Genomic DNA, 16,374 nt, shown 5'->3' with positions numbered 1-16,374 from the left:
TTTTAATTAGCTTCCTTGTTTCAGGAGTCAGGGGGGAAAAAATGTTCAGAGCAGGCTTGAAAATTTCCTTCATTTTCCTTGTTTGCAAAATATTAAACAGACATGTTTAACAGCACATGGTGAAAATAAAAAATTCAATCATTAATCCTTCTAAGAAATAATAAGAAGACACTTCAGTCTCAACAAGTATAAATAAAAAAACTGAATCAGAAAATAACAACTTCAGTCAAAACTGATTATTCAACAATAAGAAAGAAAATGGGTTAAAAAAAAAGAAAAGAAAAACATTACAGGGAGAGTTTCCAGGTAAGAATCAATGAGGATCATAAAGAATGTAAACTATGTCACCAAAGCTTCATTTTGACTAAATATTTAAATATTATAATATATAAATTGGTCGTCGGACTAGTGGATGGTGAAACATTTTGGTGTGCAACCAACACAGAAGTTAAAAAAAAAAAACCATAATACCGACATAGTAAAGTGTTATGACTCTTGGATGTTTGGGTTTGGCTTCTATTTGTTTGTGTTGTTTCTTAAAAGGTTTAGCCACGTGCTGTTCAGGTCCCTGTATTCATTAAGATCCCTCCATATTGGTTCAATCCTTTGCATTTCAGTTTCTGTATTTATTCTCGTGTTCTGCTCTTTGCACATTTGGATTTAGTTGTATTCGATCAGTGGGATTCTTTCTTGCTGTTTCTTATAGTATTGTTCGGCTCCATGTGTTAATTATTCATCTTTCCTCAGTCTACCTGTTCCCCATCTCTCTTCTCTACTTCCTCTTTGTTATCGACCACCTGACTCTCTCAACAATCACACTGTATTTAAGCCTCTTAGTTTCTGGCTCGGTTTTATCACCAGCTTCTCCTTTAACTATCCCCGTCTCCCTTGTGTTCTGCAAGTCTTCTTGCTTTCTCCTTATTAAAATTCTCATTTTATCAGAGTTTGTCTCTGCGCTCGAGTCCTCTTTAAACCTCATGACATTAAGAGCCATTTTTGAAAAGGTTCAAGAAAAAAAGGAGGTCTTAACATGGAGCAGTGGTGGATAGGGAGTTCAAATAAAGAGGCAGAGTTTCTGTGAGATTTTATTGTTGTGCAATAAAGCTGGCAAACCAATAAAAACTTCCTAACTCACACTCCTTATTTTGCATGAAGTAAAAAAAATATCTTACGGGAAAAGTAGAATCAAAATGACATTATGGGCCACAAACAGCAGGCAAAACCTTCTTCCTGCATAGAATAATCTACTTCCCCTGCATATCTACAACAAAAACATCATTCCTCAAAGGAATCTGACGAGACAGGCGCGCATCATGCATCCATACATCATCTGAGCTTTCTACATGCATTTTCAGTCAGGTATGAGTCAGCACGTTTTTCCACAGTGAGTCTTGGCGTTTATTCTGAAAGACACAAAGAGCATCCGGTGATCCCCAAAAAAGAGAAGTTAATAGTGATCAAGAAAAACAAAAGTCCATAAAAGCAACATTAGAGGTTAAACTTCTTACAGTCAGATGGATTGTGTGCATGGAGAGAAAAAGGTATCGGCGCTATAACACCCTCTGGTAACAATCAACAAGGAGAGATGAGCACAATATGGACTGTAACAAACGGAAACCAGTGGAACTGAAAACATTTGGAAACTTTTATCGGTTTATTGTTATTCAGGAGGTGCACAACAATGCAAAACAAAAGGCACAGCTTCAAAAAAAAAAGAGCAACACAGTAGCTCTGCTGAAGATCACTTGGAAAACAATGAAAGTAGAGAGAGAAATGTTTGTGACATGAGACCCAACCTACTTGGGAAGCATTAACCTATTTTTAAGAAATATACAGTCGTGTCTGAAGTAGGTATTAAACATACTTTTAACTAAGCCCACATTTCTACATTACTAATGTGCTTAATTATTTGTCTTTCATAATATTCTAATCGCAAGTGTCCTGTTTTCATTGTCTGTAAGCGGAAAATAACCATAATTAACAAAAATAAAGGTTTTAAAATATCAGTCTGTGTGTAATTAATCTATCTGGTGTGTTTCACTTGGTGAGCTGAATTAATTAATCTATATGGTGTGTTTCACTTGGTGGGCTGAATTACTGAGATGAAGGAACTTTACAGTAAATACTTTGACAGAGTCTGTTTTTATATCATACACTTCTCGGCAACCCTAGCATGGATTGGGGGGAGGAATCCCATGCTAAAAAAAATAATAGTTCAAGTCAATTGTGGCACAATTATTGACATCTCCAATAATTCCCTTAAAATGACTTAAACTGAAATATTTCTCTGGGCCACAACAAGACCCATATAAATGTTGCCACCATAAGATGTGTAAAAAATCATTAACTCTTTACTGGAGGATCAATTTTGTGGGCTTTTTCCTCTTCCAATAGCTTGGGAAACCTTGTTAATGACGCACATGACATCATAAACTTCTTGAAATGCTAGAACATTTTAGATAAACTTCTCTGAGCCTCTATAAAAACTGAACATATGTCTTAATTCGGTCTTTTAGCAGGGCAATGATTCAAAACATTTGGCCGAATGAACACAGAAATGGTTTAAAATGCAAAATCCGCTTTTTCTTCCATGGTCATCTCATCTCCACAGTAGGATGACTAAAACATCAGCAGAGAAGACATGACTTTTTTTTTTTTTTTACCTTATAGCAATGACTAAAACTCACTCTTAGAAGAACGCTCTCTCATTGGGTAGCTTTCTAATAATGACTGAAAATATTTCTCCATGAAATATTTGAGTTTTATTTTTCGATTTGAGCTAAATCTAAAATACATGGGATTGTCAGGAAATATTGTTTGTAAGTTTGCTAGCTGATGGTACCAATTTAAGATATAAATAAATATTTACAAACTATGATATTGACTTGAAAAAGATTGTTTTCACAAATGACAAAGAATCAACTAAATAAGCAAAATAAAATTTTATTGTAAAGTGCATATTAATACAAAACTTTGACGAACGACGAATGTCCAGAAGAAAGAGTCGAAAGAATAAATAATTCAATAAATAAATCAAAAAGTACAAGTGGATGTAAAAATATATAAATCAAAAATAATGAAAAAAAGAATGCAAGAGTAAGTAAACAAATAAATAAATCTCAACCCGATGATGGAATAGAACAGATGCTGATGACAGCCGGGATCTTCAGCCTGCCGGCTATAAAACAGATGCTGCACATCCTCCAAAACATTTCACCGCATTTAAAAAACAAGCAGGCGCGCCACCGTGTGAGCGCGGTGCATCCATCTGATCCATGTGAATGTGCGCAATGGGGGCTGATCTGTCTTCCTGCTCCTGGGTTTTTACGCAGCGGCGCCGCGAGTCTCTCTCAGCGTGATGGTCTCCCATCATCTCCTCCCTTCCTAAAAAACAGCTGGCTCGGGAAAAGCTCCAGGACTCCGGTCCTTATCTCGGCCTGAGTAAGATTCTGTCTCACATGTTTCAAAGTCTTACTTCAGCTGACTTTGCGAGATCGGCCGTCAGAGGGGAAACACTTGGTGTTGAGCGCTGCAACACTGACCTCCACTGAAGTGATGTTTGTTGTAAGAAAAAGAGGAGATTTGTTTAGAGTGTGGCTGTCTTGACAGTTATTACTTGAGAAATGTACAGTGCATGTACTATTTTGGACATTTTTTGAAAGTTAAAATGTGCAATTTGAGGGAAATTTAGCGTTTATTTTGTGTCACAAACGGGAAATCAATGTGCGGAGGGAGGGGCAGCGCCTGAGGTTTTTTTTATGAGAACACATGGGCCATTATTGGGAGCGAGAGCGCACCGTGCTGCAGGAGGCAGAGCTACGGCTGGACGCTGCTCAGCGCCTCACACGCCGGAGAAGGCATGGCACGCATACTCCAACATGCAGCAGACATGTTCTCTCAACATGCGTTGTCCTCCGACGAAGCGGACAGTCAAAGCTGCACACTGCACCCTAACCGGGGGTCTACTGGTGCGCGCCTGTCTCGTCAGATTTGGTAAACCTGCATCGGAGCCGTGCGTTATTGATGGACTCCCGTGTTGCTAGAGGAGCTGGACGGTGAATTTATCCCAATATTCACCCAGCATGGAGTCGCAGAACGCCAGCGGGATGGACGCGTTCACGGTGGTCCAGCTGAATTCCTCCTGGAGCCCGGACAGCGGCTATTCTCTGGCCGCGATAGCCGGCATCGCCGCTCTCGTAAGTTTTCTGATTCTTTTCACAGTAGTTGGGAATATTTTGGTGGTCATCGCCGTGTTAACGAGCAGGGCGCTGAAAGCCCCCCAGAACCTGTTCCTGGTGTCCCTGGCCACCGCGGACATCCTGGTCGCCACTCTGGTGATGCCCTTCTCTCTGGCCAATGAACTCATGGGTTACTGGTATTTCGGGAAAGTCTGGTGCGGCATCTATCTGGCTTTGGACGTGCTGTTCTGCACCTCCTCCATCGTGCACCTGTGCGCAATCAGCCTGGACCGGTACTGGTCCGTTACGCAGGCTGTTGAGTACAACCTGAAGCGGACTCCGAAGCGCATCAAGTGCATCATCCTGATCGTGTGGCTGATCTCTGCCTTCATCTCATCCCCTCCGCTCATGTCTATCGACAGCAACAAGGAGGTCGGCTCTCAGCCTCAGTGTGAGCTGAATGATGACACTTGGTACATCCTCTCCTCCAGCACTGCCTCCTTCTTTGCGCCCTGCTTGATAATGATCCTGGTGTACATCAGAATATACCAGGTGGCCAAAACCAGGACCAGGAGTGTGTCGAGGAAGAACCCCAGACCGGATGGTGTCACACAAACTGAGAATGGACTGAGCAAGCCGTCTTCGCCTTTCCATGGGGAGGGGGAGAACGGTCACTGCCAGTGCCCTCCCACACCTAGCCAACGCACAGTCACCATGGGTCCGCAGACTGAGGAGGCCGACATGGAGGAGAGTTCCTCCTCTGAGGGCAAAGGTCACAAACCCCAGCAGCGGGACTCCCAGAGAGCCCCTGTGAGTGGCCAGAAGAAAAGCTCTCTCCCAATTCGCATCTCCGGGGTTAGCAACAAATCCGTGGACCTCTTCGTCTCCAGGAGGAAGTGTCGCCGGAGCTCGTTCGCCAGGAAAAAGGTCTCCCAGGCGCGAGAGAAGAGGTTTACGTTCGTCCTGGCTGTGGTCATGGGGGTGTTTGTGGTGTGCTGGTTCCCCTTTTTCTTCAGCTACAGCCTGTACGGGATTTGTGGAGACTCGTGTAAGATCCCCCTCCCGCTTTTCAAGTTCTTCTTCTGGATCGGTTACTGCAACAGCTCCCTCAACCCAGCCATTTACACCATCTTCAACCGGGACTTCAGGCGTGCCTTTCAGAAAATCCTCTGCAAGTCGTGGAAGAAGTCCTTCTAGGCCTGAAAGGAAAACTTGATGGATTGTGTTTTGCTCTTTGTTAAATCTCATTGTCCAGTATTGTGTCTTTCATGGAAGTGCATACCCTGAACCAGCTGCAGGAGCGACATGCTGTATATTTTATCACTATGCCTCTTACAGAACTTCCTGATCTGATTATTGAGTGGAGCCGTCCTTTATGTCTGAGCTGTAATGTTGTAAAGGGGTATTTTTAAAAACCTCTATATCCACAAAAGATAACATTATGTGGGAGCTGAAAGGTAAAATAAGTAGATACAAGCCACAAGCCATTTTCAGTTTGTGCTTTTGTTTTGGAGTTGCCCATTTTGCCTACTGTTATTAAATCATTCCAACAGTTTTATTCAAAGCTTTAATTAAGGAGTGCAAAATGCATGAAGGAAGCACAAAGTGAGTATCTTCATTAAGATAGTGACACTTTAAAGAACCGCTTGACATTTTGGGAAGTGTAGTTTATAACTTAGGGTCTGATAAATGAGGTATAACCAGTGGTCAAGCATGTTGCAAGAAAAATAAAAGCAACAGGTTGTTTTGTTTTAGCTTTTATGTTTGGAAATGGCCCTCAGATTTAACCAGATTCCCATATGTTATACAATTTGGTCAATCTGAGGAAAAATTAGTCAGTTTTTCATTACAGAGGTGTTGGATTTTGTTGTTAAGTAACAAGTGGGGTCAGTCCCTAATGTTAAGCTTCACTTTTTGAACAGTAAATGATGTGTAATGAGCTAAGAAATGCTGGTTGAAAGAGCCTTTCCATCACGTTATTTTTTCTAATATATGACAAAGCTAAAAAGAAATAAATCTAAAACCTTCTCAAGACAGCAGATAACAATATCTCTATAAATGGAAAAAGTTGAAAGGACTAATCTCACATTTTTGACGGGAGGTTCTCTGAAGACGTTATTAGCAGACAATATCTTACCTGCATTGAACAATTCTCCTTCAGCCTTCAGTTATTTTAAATCTACATAGTCAGGCTGAAGCAGCTGAGAGTTTTAAAACGACCACAATCTCAAAAATGTCACAGCGACCTATGAGTGCTGCAGCGCAGTTACTTACAACAGAGCAAATAATTACTTACATGTAAAATGAGATATAAAAGTAAAGATTTGTAAATATTTCTAATTTTTACACTGCTGCACTTTAAAGTCACACAGTTGCACTTTATTCTTTTCACAGTGTATTTTGTTCAAGATCATTGGCGGCTCCAACCTGTTTCTTATGTGTAGATATTCGTCGTCGTGAGCATAAATAAAATCCAATGAAAGCATGATGGCTCAAGGGTCAACAAAATGCAGCTTTGAGAATTTATTCAATGTTTCTGAGATTGATGTTAATTAAAGATGGCAAAACTTTGGTCTAGGACAGCCATCTTTAACTCCAGGCCTCATTTTGTCCAAGTGTGAGAGCAAAGACACGTCTAAAAGTTGCAGGACTTTGGCTTTAACTAGCTTCACTTTAGCTTCCAGGACTAATTATTCTGTATTTATGCCAAATAAAGACAACAGGAGAGACATCTACTTGAAGGTAGTCGATAGATAACTTTTCAACAGAACCTGCTTTCAAAATCCTCATACTTTCAAACCTTAGTAATATTAAAGTTCAGTTTTAATTCTGAAACTGAATTCATGTTTACATTGACCTGATTGGCAGTTCTGAAGATGTCAACTTATATACACAGCTTCAGCTCTTTCTTGTTGACTCTTTCTTAAAAATGAAACTTGGTTGTCATTTTGGAAGCGTAACCAAGCCCTGATTGTTCCTCTTTATTAAAATAATTCAAATTAAATGATGAAACCTAAGTTTGCACACTCGAAAAACTGCTGGGCCATTTCGCTAATCCAGTTCTTGTGTGAGACGCCACACTGGGCTGGCATTTTAACCACTAAAAATTGGATAATGGGACTAGTGTGTAAGGTTTTTTTGTGTGTGCATAGAAACCATAACCTTAAATTTGAAAGGTATTCCTTCTGCCATCCAGTTTCCTCGCTTTGGCTTGCTGGTGCCAACGTCAAACTGTTGAATTTTTCATGATTCCTGCTGTAAACATAATTTAAAACTGTAATGGTCAGGCTGGGGGGCCTTGAGTGTTGTCATGGCGATGCATAACTCTGACCGATGATGACATGAACATAATACGTTAGTCTCTGACACTGAAATCTGCTCTGTGTTTAGCTTTGAGAGGCACTGACATTATGTTCACTTGGATATAAGAAAATGTTCTTATGACCCGCAATTAAGGTCATAACTTTCACAATGACCCTAAAACTGCTAAGAAACATACATTTACTTTGAAAGTATTTTATTTAAGAAAAAAAAAACTACCTCTGTTATTTTCTGCTGCTTCTGGATTTGACAAAATGCATATCCTTATTCTGCTTCATCTGTTTGCTGTTGTGCAAAAATAAAAGATAGATAACCCATAATGTCACCTGGTGTGATACTGAAACATGCACAGTAATGGTGAATAAATTGCTTGGAAAATGCTAGCATGACTTTATTTCTTGTTTACATAGAAAAGAGTCAATCTACACGTAGAACTCGTTACATTTCTTCCCAAGCTTTACCCAGACGAGATGTGATATTGGGCTTGGGCAAACCGAAAGTGAGACGCCCAGGAGAAATCCTGATCAGATGTTTACATCACCACAGCATACTCATTTCTATGAGGGGAAACAGGCGTTCTTCACCAAGCTGTTCCCTGATGACTCAGCTCTTCATCTTACAGCTGGAGCTGAGGCCAGTCGTCCCACAGCTGCTTCGATCTGGAATCTCGTCCTTTCAGTCAAGATCCATATTTCATGACTGTTCGTCTGTTTTGCACATAAAGACGCGTTTATAGTTAACATCAAGGGAAAAATCAATAATTTAGAAGGAAGAATAGTGGTCAGGTTCGTGTCCAGGGTGACAGTGGTTTGTTGTCGGTTTCTTTTTCAATCCCCAACAGAAACATCATAGCTTTGTCTGCAAAAATGCTGAATTAGTTCAGGTGTTTGAACTCGGTCTGGGATCTCCCAGAAGACGGCAGATATTGGGAGCTCTTCTGAGGGCAAGGAAAAATAATTCAAGGGTGGATGAATAGTTGTAACTGCATAGTCTGCTGTTATATGAAAGTAAAATACTAACTCCCCAGGCCTAGTTGACATAACACTGATTCAACAAAGAAGGGATGCTGCTTTAGGGTAGAGGGGAAATTGGTAAGCATCAGATTGGCAGCAACAAAAAGTGGAAATTTTGAGACAGGTGTGCGGGGTTACAGGTCACCGAGGAAGCAATAGAGGGGCCTGAAGTTAGATCAAAGAAAAAGAGGCATTTAGTTTCTCTTATGGAGTGCCGCCATATGTGTTTCAGGGCGTTGGTGACCTTTTGCCACAACAAGCTTGATGTTGGTTCTGGCAGCATCATAATCTAATATTCCCCAGAGCCCCTGTGGGCCAGAATGAGGAGGACCTGAATTCCCCACTCGAAAACTCCACGTTTTCCTCGTGTGGGTGAGCGCGCATGTACGCAGCTAAACGCCATTTGTAACGGGTAGCGATCCCGTCTGCTGTTGTTCCAAATGCTATTCGCAGCCACCAGAGATTTATGTCCAAAAAGCACAAAAATAAAACCGCTCCTCACCACGTGTGACGGGTGGGAAGTGTGATAGAAGACAGCAGGGAAATCTGCCGGCATTTTTTGTAACCAAAAGCTTTTGATGAAGACGTTTTCTTTCGGGGTTTTTTTTTTGTTTTTTTTTTACATGAGCGTATCCCGCTGTGAGGACTGAAGCTGCAAGTGGTGCAAAGTAATGAAATTTATTGATCACTTTGAACACCTGAAAAAACTAAAAAGAAGAAAAAATGTTTTGCAAGGCTATCAGGGATTATTTAAAATGCCCTCTCAGTGATAATACCTTTTGTCCACTTTATGAAGATGGATCTCAGATTCTAACAATCGACTGGATTCTCCAAACCAGCTAAAGGTTTAAAGGTGCATGCTGTAAAAAAATTTTATATTAGGACTCCAGAGGTTTTGCTCTTTTTTTTTCCATTTAGGATCAAAATCCAAATGAAAAAGTACCGTAAGGAAAGTTAGGTTGTTCTAGCTAGTAGATTTACAGGATGGGAAGAAATTAAGCAAGTTTAGCCGAGCTAATAAAGAAAACCGTAAACATGTGAATTCATGACTTCTATGAAAGTTGTGTTCTCATTATATGTGCAACCAAAATGATCTCAACAGTGAAGGAACAATCTTCTCTACTGTTTGTTTTTTTTTTGTAGCTGTAGAGAATAACCGTTGTGACATCTAACTGTAGCTCAGAGCTAAAGAAAAAGTTCTTGTTAATTTTCACCAAACTGCACTCAGTTATGTTCTAATCATAAGTAAAAAGGAGCTTTTTTCTCCTTGTTTTCCACCCAAACATTTTGAAAGGTAGATGCTTTGACTTTTCTGCGAATAATCATTTAGCATAAGTGCATGACAATAAGTGTGCTTAAATTAAAAGTGGGATTATTCTAGAGTTTTCAGATGAGATTTTCTACTATAATAAACATTGAAGATTTCAGGGGTTTTGTTCACAAAGTGCATAGAGCACTATGTGAGGGAGGTGGCATCTGGCTTTTATAGAAAGCATGTTTTATTGGTATCTTATACATTTATGCAGCTATTCAAGATGCGTCTGAAAAAGCCATTTAGGTTCCCCTTCTCATTACTAAAGGAAGTAAATTTTGGTGAAAGGCGGAAATCCTTTGAGTCTTGTGGATACGATGCCGCCACACATGACTGGCTTCAATTTTCTGTGGAGCTTCAGAACCCAAGAGGGGAAAATATGAGCAGGCTGTTATGAGACAGCAGGACCACCAACAGGCAGAGGGTTAGCCCTTCACACAAATAAATAAAAATACAAATATATATTTCGCTTTAAAGGAATCTGCCTCAGATAAATATGATGAACTGATAACCTGTTCCGGACGGATCGGAGACGTGACAGAGGTACTGGTCTACGTTCAGTACCTCCGTCACATCCTACTCTGCTCCAGCCACACAATAACACAGGATTTGACATGAAAGTTGTTAGTGATAGAATATGCTGAAGGTTTTATGAGCCTTGTAGCTCCAAATACTCTGTCGCAGCAGACTTTCTGGAATTTGCAGCCTGAAATGGGAGCCATTGTTTGCTGTTGTGTCAAACAGCTTGGAAATGATAAGACTGACTCAGCTGGAAGCCAAATGAAGTTGTCTGTCTGATTTTCTTTACAGCTGAAATTAGCTTTTTTTTTTTTTCGTATAACTCGGCTCCTGCAACTGCTGTAATTTGAGCAAAAGGGTTAGCTCACAATCAGTCAAACAAACTGATATAAAATAAGGTATTTTTGTCATCTGAAACCCGGCGTGAGTTTGTGCATTGTCTGCAGCAATTACTCCCTTAATTATAAACTGAGAAAGAATTAAAAGAATTTTCCATTTTGCCTTTTTCTAATGTTTCAGCTCATTAATCTAGTTTTTTGCTTCCACAAGACAAGACAAAGAGAACTTGAGCAAATACAAAAAGCAGTTTAAAAATGTAGGTGTCCTTTATCAAAAGAAAAAAAAAATCATTCCTTCGCTCTGTTTCGGTTTAGTCTTACCTGCCTGACCGGAAGAATCAAGCAATCACTTACAAGATGAATTAGGCTGAAAGACCATAAACGTAACGTATTTTGACCTAAATAAATTTAATAGCAGGTGAGAAACAAAGCCACTGATATCAGTTAGTGTTATAAAGCCATCACACTGGTTTTGAGACTGCAGTGAATCACAGTAAGAGCCATAATCCACAAATGGAAAGATGGAAAACCTTCCCAGAAATGTCTGGAACAGCAAGGTCACCTCACGGACATATTGGGTCATCCAGGCGTTTACAAAAAGCCAGAACATCTAAAGAACCACAGACTTCAGTTGTTTATGTTAAGATTCATTAATCAACTCGGAGAGACTTGGTTAAAGTTCACAGCCAAAACCTCTGCTGACCAAGAAGAACATGCAGACCTAAACTCAAGACATGGAGGAAAATTTTTCTGTGGACTTATGAGGCAAAAGTGTAACTTTTTAAAAGGTAAGTGTGTCCCTTTACATCTGGTGTAAATTTAGGACATTTCACGAAAAGAATATTAAACATACAGTCAAGCCTGGTTGTGGTTGTTTGATGGTCTGAGGCTGTTTGCTGCTTCACAATGAAAACGACTTCTTGTAATTGCTGACTTTTGCTCTCAACAAGCTGCTTGCAGTGTTCTCAGTCAAAGACACTCACAAGTCCACCCATGCATTTTTTCAAAGAAATCGAGAATTTTGTATTGGTACAGTCAAAGTAAAGACTTAAATCTACTTGAGATGATGTGACACAACTTCAAACAGGCCATTAATTGTTAAAAAAGTGTCCAATCTGAAAGAAATAAAGCATTAAAAAATGTATGCCACATGACACACATATCCCATCCATCCTTCCCTTCTAGGTCGGTTGTTTTTTCTTTTTTTTCTTGTTGATGAATCAAATCCTCATTCACAAAGTGCAGTTAGTGTTTAGGTAAGTTGTCTTTGTAAAATATCAAAATTTGTTTGATTATTCAAAACATTCAGACGAGAAGAAAGGCACAGAATAGTCTGTGAATGGGGCTATTCTGTAATTTCTTCATCATAGAGACATAATCATCCAGCCACGCACAATAAGCCAGAGGGTCTTCAAACAAATCTAGTGAAAAGATCTAAACACATGAATAATTAAAGGGTTCTGTACACAGCATATCCTGTGGTAATGTTACAGGAAACATCAAAGGAAGATAGATATTCTGTTTATATGTTGTTGAGTTAAAAAAGGGAGAAAACTTTTGTTCAGATTCACTCAATCATTTTCCTACAGAAGCTAAAACTGGATGTTTGCTTTTACATTTGTCCTCTAAATGTGAAGGTGATCGCCAACAAGTGTAAATATTTGTCAATTTTCCTCTACATACAAATTTTGAAGAGCGCAAATTTTGGAAGGTGGCAAAAAGCACGATTATGTAACAGCGGTCAGGAGTTCACAGCTATAGGTTAAAATGATTATTAGAACTGAAAGAAATGGGTCAAATTCTTACAGCCTGCTTTTTATTCAACCTTCATATCTTTTTGGAAGCATTTCAGCAACATTCTTAGAACTATCATCTACTTTTGCCTTGTTTTCATTGACGGGCCACAGATTTTACTGAGCGACAGAGGAACAAGCAGATCCTTAAACACCCCTTAAGTCACTTTTATTGTTTTGTTTGTGCGGAGAGTAAAGCAGCCTCAGGGAAGCCATGAAGCCAAACAAAGAACCTGATCAGCAAGATGAACCTTTTCTCCCAGACATGTAGCTGCTCCAGTGTCACTTCAGCTGTAAAGAGCTGCTTTTCTATGTCATTTTTTATCAAGTGTAAAAATTCTAATTATCGCTTAGATTTCAACCCAGAGGCATGTTGCAAATTTAGATGTAATTACAACTAATAATTAAGAAAAAAGATTACATTTATTTTTCTTTTAATGCGACTGCTTTGTGGGATAAAATCTGTGTTTTACTGTAGAATGAAGAACGACAGTGGAGGTCCAGTTGGTGTTATTAAAAATCTGAGCTATGCTTCAAACTCTTTAACTAGATTTGTTGTTGAGGGAATTGGACTTTCACTCCAGCTGCAACGAGAAATTCCCACAAATTAAAAAAAAAAAAGCCTCGGTGGGACTTTTCTCATCGAAAAACATGCTCTACTTTGAAGCATGTCCCCTGAGCCCGATGCGTCATTAGATTCAAACACAGCCGTCGGTCCGCGACAAGAGCTTATTCCCAGGCTGCCAACGGTTGTGTGCCACCAGTTTCCAATGAAAATGTGGATTATAAAATCTATTTATCACTCCACATTTTCAGATGTCTGTAACTGTGTTTTTAGCCACTAGAGGGCAGTGCAAAAGAGCTAATTATTATTTAAAAAAATGTTAAGTTTTCTGTCCAGTTTTTAAAGCTGTTACCTCCTGGCAGTTGAAACTGCATATTTACATACACTGTAAAATACATATAGAACATTTTCTTAACATAATTTGACATTAAATTACTGACTTCAGGCCAGTAATGATTATCAAAAATTTTCTGTTTACTACTTGGCAACATGACGAGAGATGATTCTTTTGTTTTAGCTACATTTGTTAAAATTCAAATAGGTGAAATGTTTTGGGTTTTCTTCTGCAAGACTCTCATGAGAGCTTGTTGGTATTTTGGCTCATTCCTCCTGACAGGACTGGTTTAACGGAGTCGGGTTCGTAGGTCGCCAAATACCTTTGTTCAGCTCTACTCAGATTTCTATACAAATGAGATCAGGGCCATTCTTCCTCACAAACTGTTTCCAAAGTTGAAGTTATCTGGGCCTCTTCTGTGCACTCAGCTTTATCCACACTCCAGATCTTCAGTCACATTCAAGTCGGGTGATTGACTGGGTCAGCTGTGTGTTGGGGATCATTATCGTACAGAAATATTCATCTGTCTTTTATCTTCTGATTCTTATCCATAGTGTCCCGGTTCATTTCTCCTTTCATCATCCTTCTGTTATATGATGTCTACGGGTTCATCGTGCTGAAAACAGCTTTACTGATGTTTTGGGTGTTGGAGATGCATTTTCATTCCCCCTTCCAAATATGGAGCGTGCTAATACATCCGAAGAAGTACATTATGTTTTCAATGTCCAATCATCTCACTGTTTGTCTAAATGTTCTGCAGGAAGCTTTAAATGACCTTCAGCATGTTTTTGTTTTTCCAACAGTGCAGTCTTGTGCCACCACAGTAGTGCAATATTATTATTTTTATGGAAAAAAATAAAGCTACCTGCTGATTCCGACTCTTGCTGAAGCTTTCAGAAATGTCGCGACGTGGACCTGGTTATGGCTGCTAGAGGTTGCATATCCTGGATTATGTTCCTGTGCATGGATGCTTTTATTTTCCTGTTGCAATAAAGAAGCCATTTCACTCATCTGTCTGTAGCTGCTTCAGAAAAAAATAAAAATCATAAAGGTATTCAAGATCAGTTGGATGAATATTTGTGATCACCTCTAGAGTTCCTGCTGCATCCTCCTAGATTTTAACTTCGTCCTGCAGCTTTGTGAGTTCACACTGTGGGCTCCACCTGTCCGTGGCCCTGAATGGATCCCCGTATTTCCAGATTCATGACATCTGTGATCATGGCAGGAGCCTTTTGATGTCTGAGACCTAATGTTCATGCTTTTCAAATCCACCTGGCTGAGATGAGATACTAGCCAAGAAGCATTTGGAATAAAATGAACTTGTCCCGATATACTTGTGGCGAACGTGCTGCAGGGTTTGACAAATCAGACCGAATAAAAGCCGCTGATTTAGATTCCCTCTGGCTTTTTAAGCAAAGAGGGGAAATTATATTCAGATGTAATGATATGTCCAATTTTCTCCACCTTTCAACAAGCCTTAAACAATACTATAATTACACATCAAATGCAATTTAAACAGACCCCCGTAGAGGAAGCTCGCTACACACCCTGCAGGCTGGGAGTACATATGGAAGGAATTGGCACTGCTGTTAATGGCTGCATGAAAGCAAAAGTGAAAACCCCGGAGGCCATCCGGCGGTCGGTATTCCACTGCTTCCTAATTACTTGGCAGGCTGAAACTTTGCAGACAGCGCCGGCAAGACAAATGAATCCTTTAATCATAGCCAACAAAACCAAGGGAAGCTTACAGACCTCAAATTCCTACAAGGATACTCAGAACTCAGCTCCGTAATGTATTCAGTACCTAACTAATGTGTAAATGTTTGTATTATAACTATATAACTAGACAGAAAATCATGATTTCATGTCGTCAAGCACTTTTCATTGTGGGGTTCCCTCTTCAGACATCTCAGTTTCTCCAGCAAATACAGGAAATGATTATGATGGAATCAGGATTTACATTTAAATTGCTGTGCCTGTCTAATCTTTGCTAAGTATATATTTCTGCAAGACAATAACATTCAGATATATTACATGCAACATCTGTAAGGCCACATACTAGCTGCTGTGAAAATTATTGTAAACTCCAGCTTCGAGTGGAGCATGTTGAGTATTTTGAGTGTCGCTGAACACTGATGTGTGCCTCTGCCTCTAACCAGCTGCTGGAGACAGCAGGACCCTGACCAGGAAGCAGCAAAGCCATCTTTAACAAATATGTACATTTATCAACTGTCTAAGAAAAACTGCTTGAAAGACAGAAAAAAAATGTTAAAGTTGCAAAAAAAAAAAGTAATTTAACTCAGTGGTCCTCAGAGAATCTACTCCCTTTACATTTTCTTCGATCTTCAAATCAAAGTGTGCCTCTGATGTGGGAATGGTGCACCTCTATTAGATGAAACAGCATTCTGAGCAAAACATGCCTTTTGTCTGGGATTTCACATTTCTTCTGCTGTCTCTGGAGAGCTGCTGTTATTTCTGCACCTGTCTAAGTTGTGACTGTTGCCTCTGCAAATCTTCTCACCTCACTGCAAAGGTCAAATGAGGATAAGTGTAGTTTCACCCTAAAAAAAAACACACAAAATGCCCAACATTACAAAATAACCTTTGAATAGGTTTGTCTAAAACACGAATGATACAGTTTTAAATGAGTAATCTTCAACATAACTCAGAATTTGGATCTTTGAAAACTGTCAATAAGTCCTATAGTAAACTGCATGTATTTCATTACCACATGTATTATTTAAAGCCAACAGAGTTTTTGTGAGGGCAGGAGGAGTGCTAAATAATTCAACAGCACAGATAAGAGCAAATCCAGGTTTTGGCTGATTGAATTAAACCTGGGTGCCATGACAGCTGTTTCAAAGTGCACCACTGTGGAGTTGGTAAAGGTTTGCAGATTTTACTCTGAAGAAAAAGCAAATGCAGCATTTTTGCATCACATGGTCCAGCAGAGCAGAGTCCAAAGAAACCAGAGACAAACAGATGTTGTTGTTGTGCAATG

The 16,374-nt window shown here is 39.7% G+C and overlaps 1 protein-coding gene across 1 annotated transcript; it reads left to right on the top strand.

Moving 5' to 3' along the window:
• Positions 1-2,997: 2,997 nt before the first annotated feature.
• On the top strand, positions 2,998-7,882 carry LOC116732046 (alpha-2 adrenergic receptor). The gene has a single exon (XM_032581975.1). The coding sequence runs from the start codon at positions 4,083-4,085 to the stop codon at positions 5,373-5,375; it is 1,293 nt and encodes a 430-aa protein (XP_032437866.1). The 5' UTR covers positions 2,998-4,082; the 3' UTR covers positions 5,376-7,882.
• Positions 7,883-16,374: the final 8,492 nt, after the last annotated feature.

The sequence above is a fragment of the Xiphophorus hellerii genome, chromosome 14 (assembly GCF_003331165.1).
Source record: "Xiphophorus hellerii strain 12219 chromosome 14, Xiphophorus_hellerii-4.1, whole genome shotgun sequence".
Taxonomy (NCBI): domain Eukaryota; kingdom Metazoa; phylum Chordata; class Actinopteri; order Cyprinodontiformes; family Poeciliidae; genus Xiphophorus; species Xiphophorus hellerii.
This window is presented reverse-complemented; position numbering and strand designations above follow the sequence as displayed.

Excerpts from the sequence above, each read along its gene's own strand:
- LOC116732046 (XM_032581975.1), top strand. The coding sequence starts at position 4,083 with ATGGAGTCGCAGAACGCCAGCGGGATGGACGCGTTCACGGTGGTCCAG.